Raw genomic sequence first — 22,754 nt, 5'->3', positions numbered from 1 at the left:
AATTGGAGTGTATGAGATGATGCATACGTGTTCACTGTGTTGGCTGATACGGAACTAAAACAACAAAACCCATAAATATACAACAGTTTTGAATAACTGTCCACTGTAGTGACCACGATGCATGAAAGGGTTAATATGCACTATCCTTCATAAACAAATAAATACAGTTGCTTTTGAGCCAATGCAATGAGCTCTCATCTAACATGCACAGTGATATTGTGCAAACCCAAAATAACATTCATGCAAACGTCAGTGTAAATGGACAATATTTTATTTTGAGAAAGGTTAACATAGCATTATCCATGAAAAATAAGAAAGAGAGAAACGAGAGATAAAGGTGCGTTCCTGTCAATGTCTCTCCAAATAAAAGAAAGACAGTTGACAAATTCAATATTCATAGGATTCTTTCGTCTCAAATTACAGTTTAGGCTTCAAAGTGAAGGAAAAGTCCCCACATAGTCACTTGACATCTGTCTGAGCTGCTTTATACCGTGCAATAACCCTAAAATTGAGTCTCTGAAGTGATCACACGTTTTGTCGTGAACGGTAATGAGCTTCAGCCTCTTCCACAGGTTTTTTTTTTTTTTTTTTCATTTTTATGAGGGGCAACTTCAGACAAGTGTTAACGTGGCACACTGTTAAACTGACAGGGGAAAACAAGGATATTCGTGTCACTGTATATTTATCATCATAAATAACACCAGTCTTTTATGGTAGGAACTGCCCCAATGTTGATCACACAACTCACATTTTCAAAAATTACAGTAAATAGAAATAAAGTTGGTCCTGCTTGCATTTTTAAGCATTGCAACTTAAAAACATTTGTGTCCATACAGAAGCTATTATTATTTTATATAAAAAATATATATATATATATGCTCAGAGTAAATTACTTATTACAGACATTCACACCAGCACTAAAATGTATTATGTTGTATTTGACAAACAATTGCCAGGGAGACTTTCACAGCTGATATTTGAGATAATGAAAAAGAAACAAAAAGAAAAGCAAAAGCACATGTCAAAACACAGTCCTCTGGTAGAAAGAGCGGGTATTTCAATACTTTAATGATATAATTTCTTTTAGAAATTGCACAACATTATGAGCTTGTGAATAAATACTGATCAAGTGTAGCACCTGACTGTCCTTTCATCACTGGGATTACTGGTTGAAGTGGCTACATAAATATATTAGTATATTTTAATGCAGTTCTTTAAGTACTGCACTCATTTTGTTTTAGAGTCCTTGGACTTTTATTTATACACACACTAAATTAATAATTCCTCCTGGGTTTACTTTATACAATCCCACACCACAAACTCCACATTCCAGAAGGGCTTTTCCAAGAGGTCGTCACAACTATCTTCACAGTGAGTAAAACTGTGTTTACTTCAAGATCAAATTACTTTAGATTTTTTTTTTATTAATTTATTTTGATAGTCACTTTTCTTATTTAATACAACACAAGACTTGAATGAGTGCATGTAGAGCAGATGTACATGACCCTCATTCTCGTTTTTCCACTTCTTTCACTTCAAAACACACCATATTTTTGTGGGTTTGCTTAGTGTTACGATACGTGGCTGAAGTAACCGAACCCACGTTAACATCTCCACTTGCTTCTATATGTTGACGTAGAGCTCTGCTGTTGTAACTGAGGAAATCATGTCACAAAACTCTGATTTCGACCACCGGTGTAACCACATGAGTTTCTACTCCACTGAGCCACTTCCTGATGTGTGAGTTAAGGATGCTAGGCTCCTGGTAGTCATAGTTTTTTGACCTCGACTGCCAAGTGTGAAAACACAAATTGATTTTCCCTTTCTGTAAGTTTTAAACTTTTCAAGTACTGTGCAATGATATGCAAAAATGATGAGTAAAGCTAAACAGAAACAATGAATATTCATATTTAGTCACTAGAGGCGAGGACTCCCTGCAAACACCAACAAAATCCTGCCTGGTATATAGCTTAAATATGTTTTAAGATACCGCAATATAAAAAAATAAAATACATTATCTTCATAACAATAAAAAGTTGTGACTGTATCAACCACAGTTTAAACATTGATAAATCATAAAACTGCAAAACAGAGTAATGAAGGATCCAAATTATTTGATGTAAAGAGCCAAGCACCTGTCTGGTGCTCCTTGTAAAGTAGGTCCCTCTAAAAAGGTCGCTCTTCATCTTCATACAGAACAAGAGGATTATGGGTAATAAAAGTCATTTTACAAATCTCAAGTAGTTTATTGTCTGACTGGTTGTGTCTGAGCGCCGGAGCCAGCAGAGGGGCCGAGGCACGAGACAAAAGTGTTTGAGGGCTCATCTCTGGGCCTCCTTTGGCAGCTGACCTCTCCTGTCTCTGTATCGTCCATTTCCAGGTCTGAGTGATCCTCTGCCACTGCAGCCGTCACCCTCTCTGTGGCGCTGTCACACCAAGAACACACCTGGACATCACAGACATCACAGTGAGAAAAGGAGAGAGGAGATATACGCGTGTATGCATACTGTCGCAGGAAAAATTATTACACCACCAAAAGTCATCAAAAACAATGGTTATGCAATCAAGTCCTAACTCCTGTGTGGATCATGTGACTAAAACAGACAGAAAAGAAAACATGGAATGACTAAAAGCACTATTTTTGGCAGTACAATGTCATAGCTACCAAGGCTATACTGTAATATTTTTTAAATTTTCATTATAGTTTAGTTTTATTTAGCTTTGACTTTTTTTTCTCTAATTCAGTTAGTTTTAATTCGTTTTTAGAGCAGGTTTGCTAGTTTTTATTAGTTTTCGTTATTTTCTAAATGCTTAGTTTTAGTTTAGTTTTAGTATTAATTTTAGTTTTTTATATCTTTTCTCTTCTTCTCCGTCAAATTTAAATAAATCCCAGACAGGACTCTGCTGCTTTCTCCCAACTATAGTCTCCATGTTTCCAGGTAGAGTGGGGACGACAAGACGCCTAAACGACGAGTAATGAGAAGTGACGGACTGTTAAATAATCATATGGTGCCTGCAGCTAAAATTGCTTGAGGTAAATAAATTGATTTTATATCAATCCGACATTGACAAAAACGAAGGGAATTTTATCCATAATTTTTATACGTTTTAGTTAGTTTTGTAAGCACACAATACAGTTTCAGTTAGTTATTGTTTTTTCTTTTAATTATAGTATTTATTTATTTCAGTTAAAAATGTTTTTACAATTCTAGTTTTCGTCATTTTGTTAGTTTTCGTTAACGATAAAAACCTTGATATCTATTGATGTAAGAAGTTAAGTGATTTTGGTTATTATCAGCAAAACATGGAAAATGGCTAGATATCGGCTCTGAAATGAAATTCTTATGTGCTATTTTTGTTTCTATCATTATATTTGTCCAAAGAAATGTACCTTCAGTTGTAACAGGCATTAAAATGAACAAGAACTTAAAGAAAACAAGGGGTGGTGTAATAATTTTTCCTGTGACTGTATGTAAAGACAAAAAACTATAAGAATTTCAAGCATTCAAGCGCTTTTGTTTTATTGAGATATTCCAGCTAATCCTGAGCTACATTTAACAGTATCAAGGTAGAACAGTGGTTTACACCCCATAACAACATGCTTTCTCCCTTGCGCATATTCTCTGTTTGAAGGGTCTATACCACAGGTGTCAAACAAGTGGCCCTGGGGCCAAATCTAGCCCGCCAAAGGTTCCATTCTGGCCCGCGGGATGAAAGTGCAAAAATTAACCTGAACAGTCCAGGTTGTCCAAACCATTTTGGTTCAGGTTCCACATACAGACCAGTGTGATCTACAGTAAAAATAACAACACAATAACCCATAAATAATGACAACTACAAATTTTCTTTGTGAAAAATTATGTGGAAAAAATTTCTGTGAAAAAAATAAGATTACACTGTGAAAATATTTACATTTACAAAACTATTTTCCACAATAAAATGCAAATAAATACATAAATTTAAACAAAAATGAACAACCTGAAATATGCAATTTTAACAATATTCCGTTTGTTACTAAATGTTTTGTGCATTTATAGATCCACTGTGATCTGGAGTTGTGTTAATAATAAGAGATGGAATATTGTAGAAATTGTTCAAATTTTAGTTCCAAACTCCAAAATTTTAACAATATTCTTACTGTTACCAAATGTTTATGTAACACTGTGTGTAAATGTACAGGTATAAATAATTAGTCGAGGCATAATATTGTTAAAATTGCACTAATTTTTCAAATGAAATTTCTGTTTTTTCAGGTTATTCACATTTTTTTTGTAAAATGTAAATATTTTCATAATTTAATTGGGGCTTTTTTGTACTAAAACAAAAAGAAAAACTTGGATTTGTCATTATTTATAGGTTATTAAGTCATTATTTTACTGGTCTGGAGATCAAATTGGGCTAAATGTGGCCCCTGAACAAAAATGAGTTTGACACCCCTGCTCTATACCATTAGAGTGTTAGGATAAAGAGATCTGTCGTTATTCCAGAGATGCCAATATATTAGATTATAATGATATGAACTGCATATATTCAGTATATTATTCTTATAATATATATTCTTCCATGGTGAGGAAAACTAACACCATGGGCATCTGAAAGTCTTGATATGAGATGAAAACCACGAAGAAACAACTTTTAGAATTGAAGTGATAAACTAATAAAGATAAAGAGTTTTATTATGAGGCTTATGAAGGTATAAAGTTAAAATGTGGTGATGTTCCACAGTTCAAACTAAACTGTGACAGTTCTGACCCTGTTTGGACGATTCCAAACAGATTTTTAGTGCAGCTATTAACACAAACTGTGCAGAAAATGGAGGTGATTTGTGGTTTTATTGAGGCTGTTTTCTGTCTGAAAACACAGCCATGCTAACAGCCAAAGTGTCAAAGTAATCAGCTATTAGTGTTTGTTTGAAGAGGAACACTTCATCCGTACCATAATGCATAATGTGTGTAAATAATGATCTTTATACTTTACTCAGTGAGTCATACAGTCTGTGGATACATAGCATTAATTTGTTGGTGGTACCTTCTGGGATGTGACTTTGCCTTGTAAAAATTTTTTATCATCAATACTACATATAACCCTTTTAAGGATCTTGTGTCTTTTTTAAGTAACTGCTTTAATTTAATTGTTGGCAGATGGGTTTGAGTTTTTGCAAGATGTAAGAAAGTTATTTGACTGCATTCTAGAAAGGCTGTTTTTGTACAGCAACATTTTCAAAATCTACATTTTTAGTAATACTTCCTGTAGGGATGTAACGATATGAAAATTTCATATCACGGTTATTGTGACCAAAATTATTACGGTTATCATTATTATCACGGTATTATTGAAATTGTGCTCAAAATGTTCAAAAAGTACTAATACACACACTGAAATAATTTAACCAAGTTGTATTTTGGAAAAAAAAAAAAAAAAAAAAAAAAAAATAATAATAATAATAATTGGCATTATGTACCTTCTGTTGCAGAAACATTCAAATATTAACCTTAGTGGTCTGACCCTGTTTTGTCCGTTTTTCAGTCCTTTTGATTTTGCCTTTATATACTATATAAACAAATGTTTACTATACCTACTAACCAACTATAAGAATAAAAAACACAAAAAATATATAAAATCCGATTTGAAAAATGTATATAATTTATTGTATAAATAACACACAGATGCTTATCGAACCTTTTCAAAGACTTTAAAAGTGAATATTGGTTCCAAATATTAGGTATATACAATTAAAATTGTAATAAATTAAAACTATACTCATATTTAACATAAAAGCAGATCTTTACATAGGCCTTTTCTCCGGAAAACTGCGGTAATCAAACACGGTTATCACGATAATTAGAATTTAAATGGTAATACTAACCGTCTGCAATTTTACCGCGGTTTATAATTATACCGGTAATCGTTACATCCCTACCTTCCTGCTTCATTTACAAAGCCTAACTCCATGTACCTTGATATCTATGGCCTTGGGCAGACCCCCTTTCTTCATCCAGGGGTGGACCTCCATCAGCTCTTTTTTCTGCTCCTCTGTGAAGCGTGGCTGACTCTTATGAAGCTGCCTCAGCTTTTCTCTGTCCTCTCTGAGCACCCTCTGGATGTCACTGCATGCGTAAGCAAACACAAAAACACAGGCACATTCAGCACATTATACTGCCACAACCCATCAGTTACAGCTGATTAACTTTAATGAAGGTTGGACTTTACAAATACACTCACCAGAATTTAATGTATTAATCATTAATTGCAACACGAGTTAAAACCTTTCTATTGTTATAATTGTATTGAGCTATTAAAGTTAGCTTATTATTATTTCAGTACTTTTTTTAGTGCATTAACCTACTTCATGGTTGAACCCCTCTACTTGTCTACACTCAGTGTTTATGAACATGTGCCATCTAGTGGTGAAGGTTTGTGACTGCAACCATCATTTCTGTTTTATGGTTCAGTCACAGGCTCCTGGTTATGGTTTACAAAGAGGAAGAAAAACACGGAAAGACACATATTTGACACAGAGGTTTTTGGGGTGTACTTTAAAGGAAATTCTCTGCATTTCTACAACACTTAAAACAAGAAACAGCCACAGTATACAGTAAGCAGATCAGGAAATTAAATGATTATGATGAGAAGAATGGCTATTTCATATATGTAGTTGTTCTGAGTTCAACTCTGGACAGAAATTATTGAGAGATGTGTTTTACATCATATCAAAAATAGATATGAATGTCAGTATATTCATATATGTATGTACTGTAGGTATTTCAAGGTACAACTGTATGATTTTTACTTTGGTAAATCTTTCAAGTGATATTAAATTGAGGGTTTTTATTCACAAAGATGAACCCTTCCATGCATACTGGTCACTACAGTGGACAGCTATTCTACATCTGTTCTCTACTACATTCATGGGTTTTGTTGTTTTAGTTTGATATGAGTTAACACAGTGGACACTTTTGCACCATCCCATACACTGACATTCATACCATTACTATGACTTTGCTGTTCTTGATAAACCTGATCTGCAGTGACATGTTTGAGTGTAAATCAATTGCTAATAAAAATTGCGCATATGATAAAATGTGAGAAAACATCAGATTAGCTGCATTAAAAATGTTTTGATTTTGTATATCACTTTCTGATATTCAAAAATTAAACACATGGTGTCCAGCGGAATGGACATTTTTGGAACTCCACAAAAAATTATGAAGGTGGATTTGTTTCTTTATTGCTTTAACCCAAAAAAAAAAGTTCATTAAAAAAAAAAAAAAAAAAAAATCCCTTCAAAGAAAAAAAAAGTGTTCAAATGCAGTTTTTTGGATCGTAAAATTTTTTTTGCATTAAAACACTTTTTTTTAATTCAATTTTTTTTTCGTTAAAGCAATAAAGAAACAAATCTACCTTCATAAAAAACAGGTTTATTTAAAAAAAAAAATCAATCACATTGTTTTTTCATGCCTAAAGAGGAATAAAAACACTCAGGAAAAAAATCTTGACTAAGGTTCTCATAATTCATGCATGAAAGGGTTAAGTGATTTTTTTGGGGGGATAAAAGGGCTTTATAGTACAAACAGAGTATATTTAACAATGCTCCCAAAGTAGGGTTGTCATGAAAATGAAACCGTTGATATTTAACTGTCTCAAAAACACTGCAACCGATGATTTAATTATCTTTCTATCAGCAGTATAGTATAACCCTAATAATACCTAATAGTACTAAACAAAAATGGATTTCTCTTAAACTATAAAGCCTGTTAAGGGAAGAAATGAGTGATGACAGATCCTAATAGAAGGAAGGGGATGCCAGAGATGATATTATTAAAAGAGCACCAGTCAAATCTCAAATAGCAATGAATTATTTCCTTCTAATTCATCCAGCTGTTGTGCAGACTATTACCAAGATAATGCAAAAATAATTGCAGTTAGCTCCAGTAACAATTATGGCAGGACAAAGCCCAAGTAATATGTAATGCATAACAGAATGAACTAGACCACAGGTGTCAAACATGCAGCCCGGGGGCCAAATCCGGCCCGCCAAAGTGTCCAGTCCGGCCCTGGGATGAATTTGTGAAATGTCAAAATAACACTAAGATATTAACAATCCTTTTAGTTCAGGTTCCACATTCAGACCAGTTCAATCTCATAATAACCTATAAATATTCACAACTCATATTTTTCTCTTTGTAAATGTAAATATAACTTGAAATGTCTTAAAAGAAGTGCAATTTTAATAATATTCCATCTTTTACTAAATATTTTGTGTATCTGTAAATCCACTATGATTGGGAAGTTATAATGTACATGTGGAAATGATAAACTAAAGCATAATAGTGTTAAAATTACAATTTTTTTTTCAGTTTGTTCATGTTATTCACATTGTTTGAAAGGATAGTTCGTAGATATAAACATTTTCATCATGTGATTTGACTTTTTTCACCGTAAAACATTGAGAAAAGATTTGAGTTGACATTATTTACATATTATGTTATTATTTTACTGGTCCAGCCCACTTCAGATCAAATGTAACTGAATGTGGCCCCTGAACTAAAATGAGTTTCACACCCCTGAACTAGACAGAGCATGTCTTAAGTATCAATGATGCTATTATACGTGTTTTAAATGACCTAAAGATGAAAGTTTGCCCTTAAATACGCCTACCCTTCGCCTTCCATTACATTTAGAAGGCTGATATAATTCAAAATGGGATTAGAAACTACTTTCCACAGGGTCACGATCCTACTCCTTACTGGCTCCGCCCCTGTCCTGCTACTCACCGTGAGGGCAGCTGATAGGTCATCATGGTTTTGTCATCTGTGTTGGCCGTGAGCAACCACACCGGGTCCTGCAGAACATACTTGATGAAATGTTCGCTCTGCTCCGTCTCCATGGGCCGCCCTTCGATGCCGCTCAAATGACCTTTGACCTTCTGGCTGTTCTGAGATGAGTCCACACTGCCAAAGTATTTACTACTGTTGTCACTTCCTAATAACAGAAGAAAAAAAAAAAATAGGGAGTTTAAATTTTATACAAATTAACAGTGATATAACTGGTATTCTGGTTATTTCACAGTATATTATAGATGATCTTTTTTGCCTGACTGGGACTTTTTTTTAAGACCTGTGGAGTGTATAGAATCACAAAAAAAGGGTTTGAAGGCTTTGATTTGTAGAAGGTTTATGTGGTCTCATAAAATGATACAACAAAGTAAAAAAAAAAACATGCAGGAAAATAATTTTTTATTGTGAAAACTGCAACATATTTAAGAGTTACAACTGTTAACAAGAAGGGTACACACACTTAATCCCCTCTCCATACACTCTGCATAATGCTCCTCTGTGACACCTTTCGTTTCGGTTATGCTGAGGTATAGTGGGATCAAAAGAAAAAAACGTGCTGCACACTTTTAAAACCCCTCGGCAAAATATAGTGCAAGATTCTGTTGAAAGTTACTGCCGTATAATTTACATTAGATTGTCTTTGTGTAAATTTGGTGCGGAAATCTCAATGCATTCTTCAGATAATGCGATTACGTTGTTGAATGGACTGACAGACAACAATACCCCTTCGGCCCGAAGAATAACCAGATGAATTCATTTCCATCATCTTTGCTGCTCTCTCTATTAGTAGGACTTCTGGTTGAAATGACCTTGACCTTCAACCATGTTCCAACCAAGTTAATCTTCCAGCCCAGTTAGAAAATAATCCTCTAAAGTGTTCCTGAGATCAACTGAGAGTCACGAGAACAGACCGACATAAGGTCAGTAACTTTGACCTCATGGCCTTTAGGTAATATTGCTTATTCTAATGTTCATGTTTTCAGTTTATTCTTACATCCAAGTGAATGTTTATGTTAAATTTGAATAAATTCTGTCAAACAATTCCAGAGATAAAGTTTTAAAAATAATGGGTACCAAAGACCAGCACTGTGGACACATCTAAAAATGCATATTTTATGGGAAATTAAATCCAGTATGCATTTTGTTACTTTATTTTACCATTGCTGCTGCTCATGCTGCTGCTACATGCACCATCACTTTAACTGTACTGTTGCTGCATACTGTGTAATTTTGTAAATATTAAGAGGTTATTTTATTATTTTGTATTTCTTGCATATTTTATTGTAGTTTTTATTCTATCTTATTTACCTTGTATATATTTTAGTTTATATTTTATCCTTTTATATATCTCAATCTACAAACACAGAGAGCTGGGTAACTATATTTTGTTGTATCATGGACCATTGATTGAATGACAATAAAGCAGATACTGAGCATCTGATATTGTTCTTCTGGTACTATGGTAGTGTTTTACTACTGCATTTGCTTATTGCTTCATTATATGTCATCATGTGCATTACATCTGGGGGGTTTAGTCCGGACCTGTTCCACTACCGGATGTCCCACTAGCAGAAGTTCCGCTGCCTGATGTCCTGCTTTTAGATGTCCCGCTGTTGGACGTCCCACTAGCTGAAGTGCCGCACCCGTTTGATGCCATGGATCCTGAGGTGGCTGAGCCAGTGCCTGAACAGGAGTCCTCATGCAGGATTATGTCCAACATGTCGCTGGATGAGGAGTTTGCATCACTGTTGTTCCCATCCCCATGTGAGCTCACCTGCAACATAGAGAGAAAGAGAAACTTTACTACATTTTGTTGAATAACAAACCATAGTTCTGCCATGCTGGGTATCGCTATCATCACTGGTTGTGTTGCATTTTACCCTTTTTTAGACTTAAGTGGAAGAAAATTGAGCTTCAAAATGTCAGTGGATGAACATAGATTTTTTCCTTTTCTTCTGAAGCTCATGTAAAGGAGGAGAAAAAAAAAGATGTGCTGCATAAGATAAGGAGTTTAGAAAGAATAATGTCTTAACTATAAGATCTGTAGGTTTCTGTTAATCAAAAGTATGTTGCATCTGTTAGTTTGTATTTTCGATCCAGTAGAGAAAGCGATAACATTTCCCCGCTTTTTTCTTATTAATGCCAATTCCTGGTTCCATGTTCATGTGCCATGTCATGTCTTTGAGGACAAGGAGTAGATGCATATAACTGTAAATACAGTTCTATTGTGTTCACTAGGTTTGGTTTCAATAATTCACTTGCACTTCAGGCAAATTATCTCATGCTTTTAAGAAAACTTTAGAAATTTTTGCAACAACAAAATATTGTGAAAAAGAGAAATTGTTATAGCCGTTACTGACACATGGCATTAAGGAGGAATGGGATTGGAGAAGTGTGGAGTTTTTCTGATGATTCGCCTACCTCATTGCTGAAAGCCCTCAGCCTAGAGCACACTTTATCCCAAGACAAACTCTCACTGACACAGGACGTGTCCACGTAATACATGGGTCCAGGTGGACCAAGGAGATTGAGAGATGGCTAAAGGGTGTAAGGGATAATAACATCATGTGTTAACACCCTGGGCCACAGTTCATCTCGACTGACTTGACTTTATACATGGAACAGTAATACAGTAGTTGGTATTAGAAAACAAACTGAATCTCTAGGACCGTGGTATTAACTCCCACAAGGAGTGACATGTGAATGTCTTGGGGGAACATGTCACAGCTTACCCATAGGCCTTAAATAACAAAAATAAAGTTCAGCGAGGTGCCAACATTATAGTGAATAGTATCAGTCATACACATTGGGTGATGTGGGGAGAAAAAAAGACAGAAAAGGAAAAAGAAAAGGAAAGCTGAGAGCAAACCAGAAGTGGTTAATTTTCTTGTTTACCTGCTTCAGCTCCCTGTCCTTGGCCTGGTTGCCACCGGCTCCTTTCTCCCTTTCTGCTGTGCTGTTCCCTTGTCCTCCAGAGGGGATTCCTATGCTGTCCTGCCTGTCCACAGACAGCTCCAGCTCCAGCAGGTTGAGGGGTGAACTGCAGCGGGACTGGAACAGTGGTGGGGAGGAATTCCGTCCACCTCCTCCAGACTGTGGCGTCGAGGAGCGAGACTGGCCCTCGACGGGGCCTTTTGGGGTTTCCGCAGATGTAGGGAAGTAGAATGAAGGGGTCAGTGGACCTGCATGAGGACTAAAGTTCTGGGAACTGAAGTGGCTCTGTACACTGAAAGAGGGCGGCACAGTGAAGGTGCTCTGTCCTTGAAATACAGCGTGGCCGAAAGGTGCTTGAGTGGGGAAGCTGCTGGGGTCTGCGTGGTACATTGGCTGTGGCACTGGAGGTCCGGGGGCCATTGGAGGATACAACAAGTTGGGCAGTACCAGAGCAACGACAGGGGTGACCATGGAGGTGGTGTAGGGTGTGTGATGGATAGGTGGGGGGCACTGGGGGGCCTGGACACGCTGATTGTCTGGTGTTGTGGTATCTGTGTGGGGAGCTACTGAGTTCGGCCTGGGGTAAACCTGGAGGGGGTAGCCAGGCATCACAGTTGGGTAGGCCATGGGGAACGTGGACTGTGAGGTGTCAGAGGGAGACCAGGAGGTCGGGTTAAGGCCATGGTTGAGAAGAGGAGGCCGAAGGTTTTGTCTGTGATGGGAAACAGTACTGTCTGAGGACTCGATCTGCTTCGCTCGCTTTGATTTGGTCTTCTTATTGCGCACTCCTCGTCGGGTTGTGGGTTCTGCAGCTGGTCCAGGCTGCTTACTGGACCGAGCAGTGGGTACAGCTGGAAATTTATAAGGATACAAAAGAGTTTGTTAGTAAATGCAATTGTTAGACTTTATTGAGCCGGATAATGGAAAGATATAAGGTATTTTGAATTTAGGCTCCTGGCATGTTATAAATAAACCAGAAATCTAGATGGTGTATGATCTATTATCTTTTACTAAAGGTGTGACAATAATATAGTACACCAAAAATGGAGCCGTGAGGTCTGTTTTGTATGACAAACACATACTTCTGCATAACTTTGGTTTGCTCAAAATCTTTATGAATATGAATTCTGTTAACTTCAGTGCTATATTTGGAGATTTCAGCAATAGATATCAGTAAAACTAGACCCCACTGTGACACTGTGAGATGATGTGATAGTTAAAGGGTGGTGTTAGTGTGTCGGTCACCATCGTTGGCAATCTGTTCTCTTCGACGCTCCAGGTACTCAGAGCAGTTTCCTTTCAGAGCCGCGTGTGTGCGAAGCTCCTTGAAGCGAAACAGAAAGGCCTGCTCCTCCTTCTGCGTATGGGCGGCCAGAACCTGCTTGGTCAAGCCCAGTTTCTTGTAGGACTCCCTCTCCTGACTGGGAGGTGAAACAGCACAAGGAGGCGGTACGGGGTTCGGGCTGCTTTCTGCCGTTTCTCCTGTTCCTGGGACGTCCTCAATTATCTCTGCATGGAGGTAATGACAGTTGATAAATTATGTAAACATACTGTTACGTAGTGATGGGGGATGCTTTATGTTCTATAACTATCTAACCTATGAGCCAATGATGTCAAAAACATTAAACAAGCATTTCACTTGTTTTCAGAATTTGGACCTTAGGTCAAGGATTTCAGAGGACAAAAAAAGTGCATTCTGACATTATATCAATATTCAGCAATGATTATGGTGTGCCGAGTTAAAAACTTATATCGACTGAAAAGGTTCCTAATTGGCATTGCTTATAATCCTGCATTATAAATTTTTAACCCTTAAGTATTTGTATTTTTCATTTTATTTCATGTCTTTTATGTTGTTTTTTTTGTTTTCAGTCAGATTAAATGCTTTTATATTCTTTAATGCACCGTGAATTGTAATGTTGAAATATGCTACACAAAAAAACCTGCAGCTTTAAAAGATCTATGTATAGTATTTCTACTTTCAAATACTCAAAAAGTTGCTAAATTACCATTAGAGATAGCGAAAAAGAATTCTGATGTATCACAGCTGTTACTGAATTGCAACACTGATGTTTTACAACAGGATAAAAAAAACAAAAAATAAATGTGCACACTGAGACCTCAAATAGTAGTGAAGTGTTGCTGTGTTTGACACAAATCCTCTCAAACACCTGCTAAATCCTAAACACAAACACAGTTGGTTGAATTTACAGTGCTCAGAAAACCCAACTGCCACTTAAGAGATTTCTGTTGTATCAAAAAGCTACATAGAACTCAGAATTTAAGTTAATTACTTAATGATGGTCATGTATTAAGTGGATTAACTAAATCACCAAATAGATTAAAATAAAAGTATGGAAAACAGTGTTTTATTGAAGCCTAGTCTTAGCTTTGACTTATATCCCAAAATAATAAGTTGGTAATGCCCCAAAACAATAAAATGAATGAATAAAAAAACAAATGTATCAAACAATGAATAAACAAATATCATACATTTTACTCAGATCCAAAACACATTTTAAGATCTGGAAAAAAAAAAGAAAAACTTGAGAGCAAAATTTCACCAATCACATCTGAGACAATCACGTACCTGACTCTGGTTGAGGTTTCTTGTCTCCAACGTGCACTATAGTGCTACTGTAGCTGCACTGGCTGGTTATGGACACAACACTCTCTGGTTTGTTGGGTACGGGTAGAGGCAGTGAAGTGCCCACGACGGCTGTAGCTGCATCACTGGACTTTTTGTCTTGATCGCCCAAAGTGGACAGACCAGACTGATCCTTCATCAAAGCTGGTTCTGCAAGAGAACACAGAACAGGAGATACTCATGAGGAACAATATCGGTACTGTTTTACCTACACTGAGAGTCAAAGTGGCAAAGAATGGGACGGTGACATCAGGCTTTATGATGAGGTGACGCCGATAGTGGTTTGAGCTCCTACCTTCAGACACCTGCATGCTACTGCATACTTTTTGTCGGTCCTCATCTGAGTTTGAAGACGTGGTGTTAGATGAGGATTGGCATTTCCTCTTCATGGTGATGGGAACGTTACAGCTTTCCAAGTACCTACAGGAATTATAAACATAAGCTTAACCCTGTTTATCATCTGTGAGCAGAAGATATACTGTAGATGGACATCAAGGGCCAGATTTACTAATGCGTGTTTGTACCAGAGCAAATCTGCACTTGTCACTATAAACATTAAAAGGCACAGAACAAGTTAGTGCTGGTTATGTGTTTGTGGAAGATTTTAGATAGGAGAGTATTTGTACATGATTTACTTAGTAAGATTTGTTACTGCTAATAACAGCATCATTTAATGGAAAAAAGCACATATCTGTCCAAAGATGAACTGGTGACGCATCCAGGTCGTACCCCGCTTTTGCCTGATTGTATCTGAGATAGGCTTCAGCACCCCCGCGACCTTCTTGAGGATTAAGTGGTTTGGAAAATAAATGAATGAATAAAAAAGCATCTCTTATCCCTTTGTGCCTGGCTTGCCTCTGACAGTTACGCATGGAGGAGGCACTGCTGAGTACAGAGAGCAGGTGGTAGGAGAGAGAGAATGTTCTCTACTCATGTTAATTTAGTCGAAATTACAGAGGATTATCAGCACTGACCGAAGACAAAACAGTCCACATGTTCGTCCTCTACTTTAGATTATTATTGGAAAGAGTTACTGACATAATGTTACCAAATGACTCATCAACTCAATAAAAGACAAGCAAAGGTTGTACACACAGTCATATGGCTTCATGTAAAAAAAACAGCATGAAATACAAGAAATCTTCAGCTCATTATTTTCATTATTTTGTGGCCGATACAGACAGCATGAAATGTTTCCACCCTATTATGGGAAATGAAAAACAACGGCCCACCTACCGTACAGAATAACTGTATCTACCACTAAGGGTTGGCCACAGACTGTTGTAAATTCTGGAGACTAGTACTGAACGCTATGGCAGCCACAAATATCACTTGTGCATGTCATGGTGCAATCCTGTGTTGCCACAGACCCTGCGCTCAAACTAATTAATGAGGATCACCTGCCAGCACCGCACCTGGAGCATATGTCAATCAGAGCTCCATATAAGGAGCTCTTCTGCTCCAGGGTGGTGCTGGAACATTCTGCTACTACCACTATGCCACAGCCCACCACAGACTCTAACTGCTTTCACCCAGGTTTCTCTTGCTTACTATGTTCATATAAATTTTTTCTTTAATAAATCACACTGTATATGGAACAATGGATATGTTGTTTTTGTTTGTTGTTTAAAGTAAATAACGACCAAATAAACTACTACTACTACTTTACTCCTTCAGCACTGTGCGATTGAGTCGGTTCATCCTCTCCATTTTGAATGCGCATCTCCTTTTGCGTCATGCACTGCGCTATCTTCTTTAATTTCCTCTACAGAATGCACTTTCCCCCCTGTTATATTTAACTTTCTCACAATGGTGATGCGGATATACCTTTCTGAAAAGGTTGGACATTGCAATCTCAAAGTATTTTAGGACACTATTTTAGACTAGGTCACATTGATCCAATAAATCCTCCAGTTCTACTGCAGAAAAACCTCAATTTGCTGCTTCTCTTCGGTCAGTGTTGCTGTTTCCCAAAATAAAAACATATAAAAACTGCTTTTGCTGTTTGTCACTTTACAGTAACAGGCAGTGCATATGTTGATGTCGAATCCCTCATCAGGTGTGTCTATATGCAATGTGGCACTGCACTAATTTGAGTGGGTCTCGGTAGCCTAATGTATGTTATTACTGAATTTAATCTGTGTACATAATTTTGGATTTTGTTAAATTACTAGCAAAAACTCTCCATTCACTTCTGCCTCACTAAATTGCATTGCCTTGATAAATCTGGCCCAAAATGTTCTTGAGGTTTCTTTTGTATTTTATTGTACAGATAAGCAATTACATTCTGAAGCAGGCAACCCTAGATAATGTCTGGAAATCATGTTTGTACCTGATAACACTGTCCAGACAGCTGATCTGCTGGTAGGAGTAGACAGACTGATCATTAAAAGGAAGATCCTCCTGAAATGTCGCCCTGCTCTCCTCGGTTATCGATCCAGTCTCCTTCCAGCTCAGAGGAACAGCCGAGTCTTTGGGTCGCACCACCGCTGAGCTCTTCTGTACAGACTCTACTGAAGAGAGGTCAGGAGTTAGGGGTCAAGTTCAGGACAGGTTCTACAAATATGACACTTTCTGAACAACTGACAAACTACATAACTGTGGCATGTACAGATATTCTGTTGTTTGTTTCTTTTTTTGGAGGAAAAATCTAAATAAACAATAAATGTGGGGAAAGAGAGTAGTTGAATGACATGCTGACTCGCCCTATGAACAGATATTTACAACTTTGCACACACAAATAACCAGGTAATTATCAGTGGGACTTACTGATGCTGCCTTTCTTGTTGTCTGATTTTCCCGTCTGCTGCTCCTGACTCTTCTGAAGGTGAATTCCCTTACAGATTTCTTGAAATGTTCGCTGTGAAATAGATTTGGCATAACATTAAAAAACTGAACTTGACCAGGTTAAATTAAATGAGATAATCATTTTACTCAGGCTGATAGTTATACTTACAGGTCTGGATTTTCTGTTCACTTCCTCCTCCTCTCGTCGCATCTTGGTCCCACTGCTGTTGTTAAGGCTCTCGTTGGAAGATGTCATGCTCAGCAGATGGTCGTTGCTGTTCATACTACCATAGCCACTAGATCCACTGTTATGAACCGGCTGATCACAGAAAAGTAACAAAGAAACGTTTGGATGTGAGTGACGAGCTCCTACCCTGCTGTGATCTGTAGTTTAGATTCTGTATTTGATCAGATATGTTACTGCTCTAAGCTCTACGGTTTTCCTTTTTTGCTAAATTTCTTCACTTTTAGGTGAAAGAGTAGCATCTGTGAGCTATCACAGTATAAATAAAGTAAATAAATCATACAGGAACACCTTCATCCATCCTCACCTGCAGCAGGAGTCGATGGATCTGCTCAGTAATCTCCTGGATGTCAGAGTCCATGCCCTTCACCTCTCCCACAGCAGAGGATGGGGCCACAAAAACGTCTTCATTCACAGGACCCCTAGTGAACAACAAAAACATATCAGTTTTAAGAATCGCTTCACAAACTCCCTTGTGACAAACTAAGACAATAACTGTTCTAAAAGACAGTAATACCCACATGCGAACTTTGTGCCTCCCAATAACAAAGGAAACCTTGCGGCTCCAGGGGTTGACGAAACTGGACCAGCTGGTGTCAAGGATGATATATTCTCCATTTCTTGCACAAAACCGGATTGAAGAGTGGTCAAAAGGCTGCCCTGCATACTGAAGGACTGCAGAGAAAGACATAAAGCACTGTTAAATCACAGTGGGGACACATTTCCTGTGCCACTGTGGGAAATTCTTCCTTTATCTGGGCACTTACTCTTTCTGTGAATGGCCAGCATGATTGGTCGATCATTGGGGTGCAAGTGGAGGAGGACTGGGGTGCCAATCAAATCCTGGGGGAGGTACCCAAGGAGTGGAACAGCCCTGTCACATATAAAACAGTAACGCAACCAAGTCATTTAAACACATTCATTCATTAGTTCAGCTCAGTTCTGTGATCTCAAGATTTTGTTTATTCCCACAATGCCTTACCGCTCATCCACATCCTGGAAAACACAACTTGGAGTGTGCGTCGTGGTGAAGATACGCTTGTCTGTTGGAATTCTTGGAGCTTTAATAAAGAGAAAAAAATTAACTACTGATTTTGACTAAATGATACAGAGGGTTTTTTCCCTTCCAGCAGTTCTGTAAATGGATTAACATGGCTCTTACCATCATAACCAGAGTGAACCCTCTCAGCCAGGAGGAGGCAGCAGAACTGATCCTCAGCATGTACCGTGTCCTGGACCTTCATCAGGTAGGGCGTCATGCGGAACGGATAGTACTGCAGGTCGCCCTCACACTCCTTTCCACCACTGAAAAAGCACAGAGCAAGTCAGAAATGCTCATTCAATTGTAGTTCATAAAATCACAAATACTGGTTTTCTACAATAGGTTTTGGGTAAAATGTGCCTTTAACTCTCTTTCCACCAACATGGAACCAGTCCCATTACAGTTTGCAGACCTACTGTTAACCCTTATACACCTAGAACTATTTTGGAGGCTTCTAAATTATGTTTTCTCCACATTTAACCTCTTCTAAGTGTTTGGTAACCATTTATTAAAATAACATCCTCTTCATTTTGAATTTTTCAGAAAAAATCGGGTGTTTTCCTTTATTTAATTTACTGATCATGTAGATGTTCACAAAAGATGAAAGAGAATTAAAAGGTTATTCTATCAAAACAGAGAAAATTGAAGAAAATGTGACTTTTTCAACAAAGTATATCATTAACTGAACATAAAAACTAGCATCTAAACCCCTGTCATTTGTCAAACTACATGTGTTTAAATATTGAATCAATGTTGCAGAAAATTACAGTGTTTCCACGTTCACCACAGGGCCTCTGAACGTTCAAATAAGACACCTCTAATGCTACTGAAAAGCTAAGAAACTGTATTTTACATGAATTATTTCAATGTATTGATACTATAAGAGATTAAACACTTATTACACATTTTAGATCAGTAGATTCTTTTAGTCTCTGGCTGCTGTTTGAGGGTAAAACTTTTTCAAGTATATCAAGCAAATGTATTTTAGTTTGGAATGTGGAATGCTGGTTCCCAGCTGGAATGAAAAAATAGTTGGTTTCCCCTTGAGCTAAAATGTGATTTATTGAGGACATGTCAGCAGGAGATTAAGACAACAATGATGTAGAGGTCTGAGAAAACAGTGGAAAAAGTGGTGGTGAACCATGAAGTTTGAGGAAAAGCTAATATAGTGCCCAGGGTAATACAGTACTGTTCAAAGGTCTTAGGTTATTTTACTAAATTATATTGATCATACATATGCATTTGTGATCTAAGCTGAATATACTGCACAGGAAATATCCTTTAAAACATGTTAAAAAAAAAAAAACTTTCTACAGACCAAAGTGTCACATACTTAATGTGACTTCCCTTTGCACTTAACATGTCTTGAACTATTTTACACAGACAGTACGAGACCTACAACAATAATCTCCTAATGTTTGACACCAGGTTTGATTCAACACGTCAGTTACATAGAATTTTGTTTTGTTTTGTCCACAGAACAGAAGTCACACTAAATACTGGCTTTTGTCTGTAGCAGTTATTTAGTTCCCATTTTTTGTGCACATATTTCCTCTATTTCCTTATAACCTGTAAATTCACACGTATGCTATGTTGAACCTTGCAAAAACAATAAAGCTAAAGGTGACTTAAGACTTTAACACAGTTTATGTTACAATATTATGTGTCATTGTGCATTCTGCCAAAAACACATCCTTAACTAAAATTGTTCGATTCAAAAGAACTGCGCAAACATAGGTTGGTTCACTAGTTACAGGTGAAGAACTCGAGCTAATTTGGTAGAAAAGCCCACATGTGTTCCCCTAGACCATGAGTAAAGGTCATAACATCCCTCAATCAGTGAATCTAAACTCAGTACATAGAGAGGTTGTAAACTGAGGACTTGTGTTGTAAGTTGTATGCATGTGAATTCACTTTGTGCTGTATGACATTATGTCTGCTACTGCACTATGGTTGTTTATATTTTTATGAGGCATCCTTTATGTCCTCGAAAACAAATAAAAAACCGTGAATGTTAACAGTGTACAAATTTGAAGATGCTAAACACAAGGGGGCAGTGTTATATCAACTTTGTGTACATTTTTGTTTTTTTAAATTTTAGTTGAACTAGTGAAAAGTTCAAACTCTCAACAAGGATAATAATACAGTAATACAAATGAACATAAGTAAAATAAAGTACAAAAAATCGTGGGGATATATAAGGCAAGAGCAGAAATACATTCAAATACAATACAGTGCAAATTAGCATTTTAAATTAACGTATAGGAGCAGAGATGCGACAGAGAAGATTCTTTAAATTGAAATAATAAATAACGAGCAATATTCTGGCTTATTTTAATTGCAGTTTTGTTTTTTTTCTAATTTTCTTAGGGACAAGACAAACATTTTAAATTTGTTTGTAAATCCAGAAAAGGAAGGCTTAAACACTGTGTGCAATGAATCAGGGCAAAAAAGGTTTGTGAGAGAGTTAAACTATTTTTACAGTAGGTGGTAGAGATCAGTAGATTTGGATTATATGCCTACATTTATAGTCAAATGTGTGTTTTCTTGTGCGGGTGTGTCCGTTTGATTTATATGTATGTCTTTGGACTGGAAAAAGCATATGATTAGCTCCCACACGCCTCTGATGTCACAAGCTGATCAAAAAAGCATCCAGCGTGGAAAGATATGAATAAAAATTAGAGAAGGGTTCGAGTGGCAGATGGCCTGACGCTGTAGCTCGACCAGCATCCACCCACCTGATACGACAAAAGAAGGACTTCTCCTGCATGCAGTCAGGCGGCGATGACTCTGAAATGGAGAAGAAATACAAAAGCATGTTTCAATTCAAAAGCAATACGATCCTGACTGTCAGGGTCTCGAATCCTGCAGGTGCTTCAGCTTTCATTAACAACATTAAAAAACATGATTTAATAGCACTGTTTGAATGCAATGAATTTAAACAGAGTTAGTTTGCTAAGCCCTGTGTCGCTCAAAAGTATTTTAGAAAAATGTAGACTGTGCTGATACTGTCTAATCTGAGAACATACACAGACTGATCCCATTAGATTTTTCTCCCATGCACTTAAAAGCTTTTCCATTCACTGGCTCATTTCAGCTTTGAATCAGTACCCAAAACAACTCAGCCTGTTCTGTGCAGCATCCAGTTTTACAAGCAGCTGAGGTCAGGTTATCTTGAACTCTTTTCATCATGTAAATGACATGTTGTTACTGACATACTTCCAGATCAGATCAAGTTACAACTGACAAATACATAATCTTCCCCTATAAAAGAATATGATACTTGAAAATCTTGGAGGAAATTGTTCTGCAGTCCATACCCTCAAAGTTACTACAGTGTTGAAAATTTTATTAGATTTTTTTTTTTCTTCAGTCCTACAGTCTGGTTTTTCAATTCCATATTTGTTTTAAATGTCTAGTTGATTCAGCTTTTTATCTTATTTTGAGAAACTGACATAATTTAGTTGATTTTTAATCAGTTTTAGTCTTTTTTTCTGATTCAAGGGTGGTAATAGCCTCAAAAACTGTTCCAAGCTTTCACACCATGAAACATTAACACTTATACTTATTCTGTTTTACATGGTACTGCAGGTTTAAAGTATTGTAGTTTTTTGTATGGTAATAGCAATTTTATTCCAGTTAAAGGTAACCCAAGTAGCATTCCTCTCTGTTTTAAATATGTATATAGTCTGTATAGTTTTTTATTACTATTATTATTTTTTATTTTATATTATGTTTTTTTGTTTTTTTTTGTACTATCTTGTTTTTTTGCCCTATCTTTATACATTGTGGGATCAATAAAGTCTAATTGAATCTAATCTAATCTAAACTAAACTAATCTAAAATAAGATAATTTCTTGCTTGTTTATAGATTAGTCAAATTTTGCCTGTCTTTGTCGCTTGGAAAAGGAGAGACAGTGTTGTTTGAGTATGCAAACATTTTATGCATATGTGTAATTCATCTACACCAGACAGACATGCATCAGTATTTACCTGCTCCCGTGCACATACTCCAAGAAGGCAGGCGGTATGGTGTTGTGAAGCTGTAGAAAACACTGACATCTTGTGGCGTCAGAAACTCTACAAACTTTGAGTTTTTGAACACATCTCTTTTGCAGTTGAGGATGGAGGCAGCCTGATCTGAGATGTAAACTATCCTCCCGGTGATGAGAGACACAGCCACAGCAAAAATGTCCTGCGGATGGAGAGGGATGAATGAGCGAAGACCCAATCAGTTAAGGTATTTTTCCGCAAACCTTATTT

The 22,754-nt window shown here is 37.0% G+C and overlaps 1 protein-coding gene across 3 annotated transcripts in view; it reads right to left on the bottom strand.

Annotated features, from left to right (window-relative positions):
- Positions 1-249: 249 nt before the first annotated feature.
- per2 (period circadian clock 2) overlaps positions 250-22,754 on the bottom strand; it is a 49,757-nt gene continuing 27,252 nt past the window's right edge. The window contains exons 6-24 of one of the 3 annotated variants that reach the window (XM_030159839.1): positions 22,485-22,686; positions 21,230-21,281; positions 18,612-18,754; positions 18,432-18,510; positions 18,217-18,323; positions 17,971-18,124; positions 17,757-17,871; positions 17,375-17,524; positions 17,188-17,278; positions 16,751-16,931; positions 14,714-14,838; positions 14,362-14,568; positions 13,017-13,280; positions 11,733-12,622; positions 11,259-11,375; positions 10,380-10,611; positions 8,775-8,982; positions 5,957-6,107; positions 250-2,446 (exon numbers count right to left, since the gene is read on the bottom strand). In XM_030159839.1, the coding sequence (XP_030015699.1) occupies positions 2,246-2,446; positions 5,957-6,107; positions 8,775-8,982; positions 10,380-10,611; positions 11,259-11,375; positions 11,733-12,622; positions 13,017-13,280; positions 14,362-14,568; positions 14,714-14,838; positions 16,751-16,931; positions 17,188-17,278; positions 17,375-17,524; positions 17,757-17,871; positions 17,971-18,124; positions 18,217-18,323; positions 18,432-18,510; positions 18,612-18,754; positions 21,230-21,281; positions 22,485-22,686 (3,669 nt within the window). In that variant the 3' untranslated portion in view covers positions 250-2,245. The remainder of the gene's footprint in view (positions 2,447-5,956; positions 6,108-8,774; positions 8,983-10,379; positions 10,612-11,258; positions 11,376-11,732; positions 12,623-13,016; positions 13,281-14,361; positions 14,569-14,713; positions 14,839-16,750; positions 16,932-17,187; positions 17,279-17,374; positions 17,525-17,756; positions 17,872-17,970; positions 18,125-18,216; positions 18,324-18,431; positions 18,511-18,611; positions 18,755-21,229; positions 21,282-22,484; positions 22,687-22,754) is intronic. The other 2 variants (XM_030159840.1, XM_030159841.1) reach the window with 2 other exon arrangements.

The sequence above is a fragment of the Sphaeramia orbicularis genome, chromosome 17, assembly GCF_902148855.1.
Source record: "Sphaeramia orbicularis chromosome 17, fSphaOr1.1, whole genome shotgun sequence".
Classification (NCBI taxonomy): domain Eukaryota; kingdom Metazoa; phylum Chordata; class Actinopteri; order Kurtiformes; family Apogonidae; genus Sphaeramia; species Sphaeramia orbicularis.
This window is presented reverse-complemented; position numbering and strand designations above follow the sequence as displayed.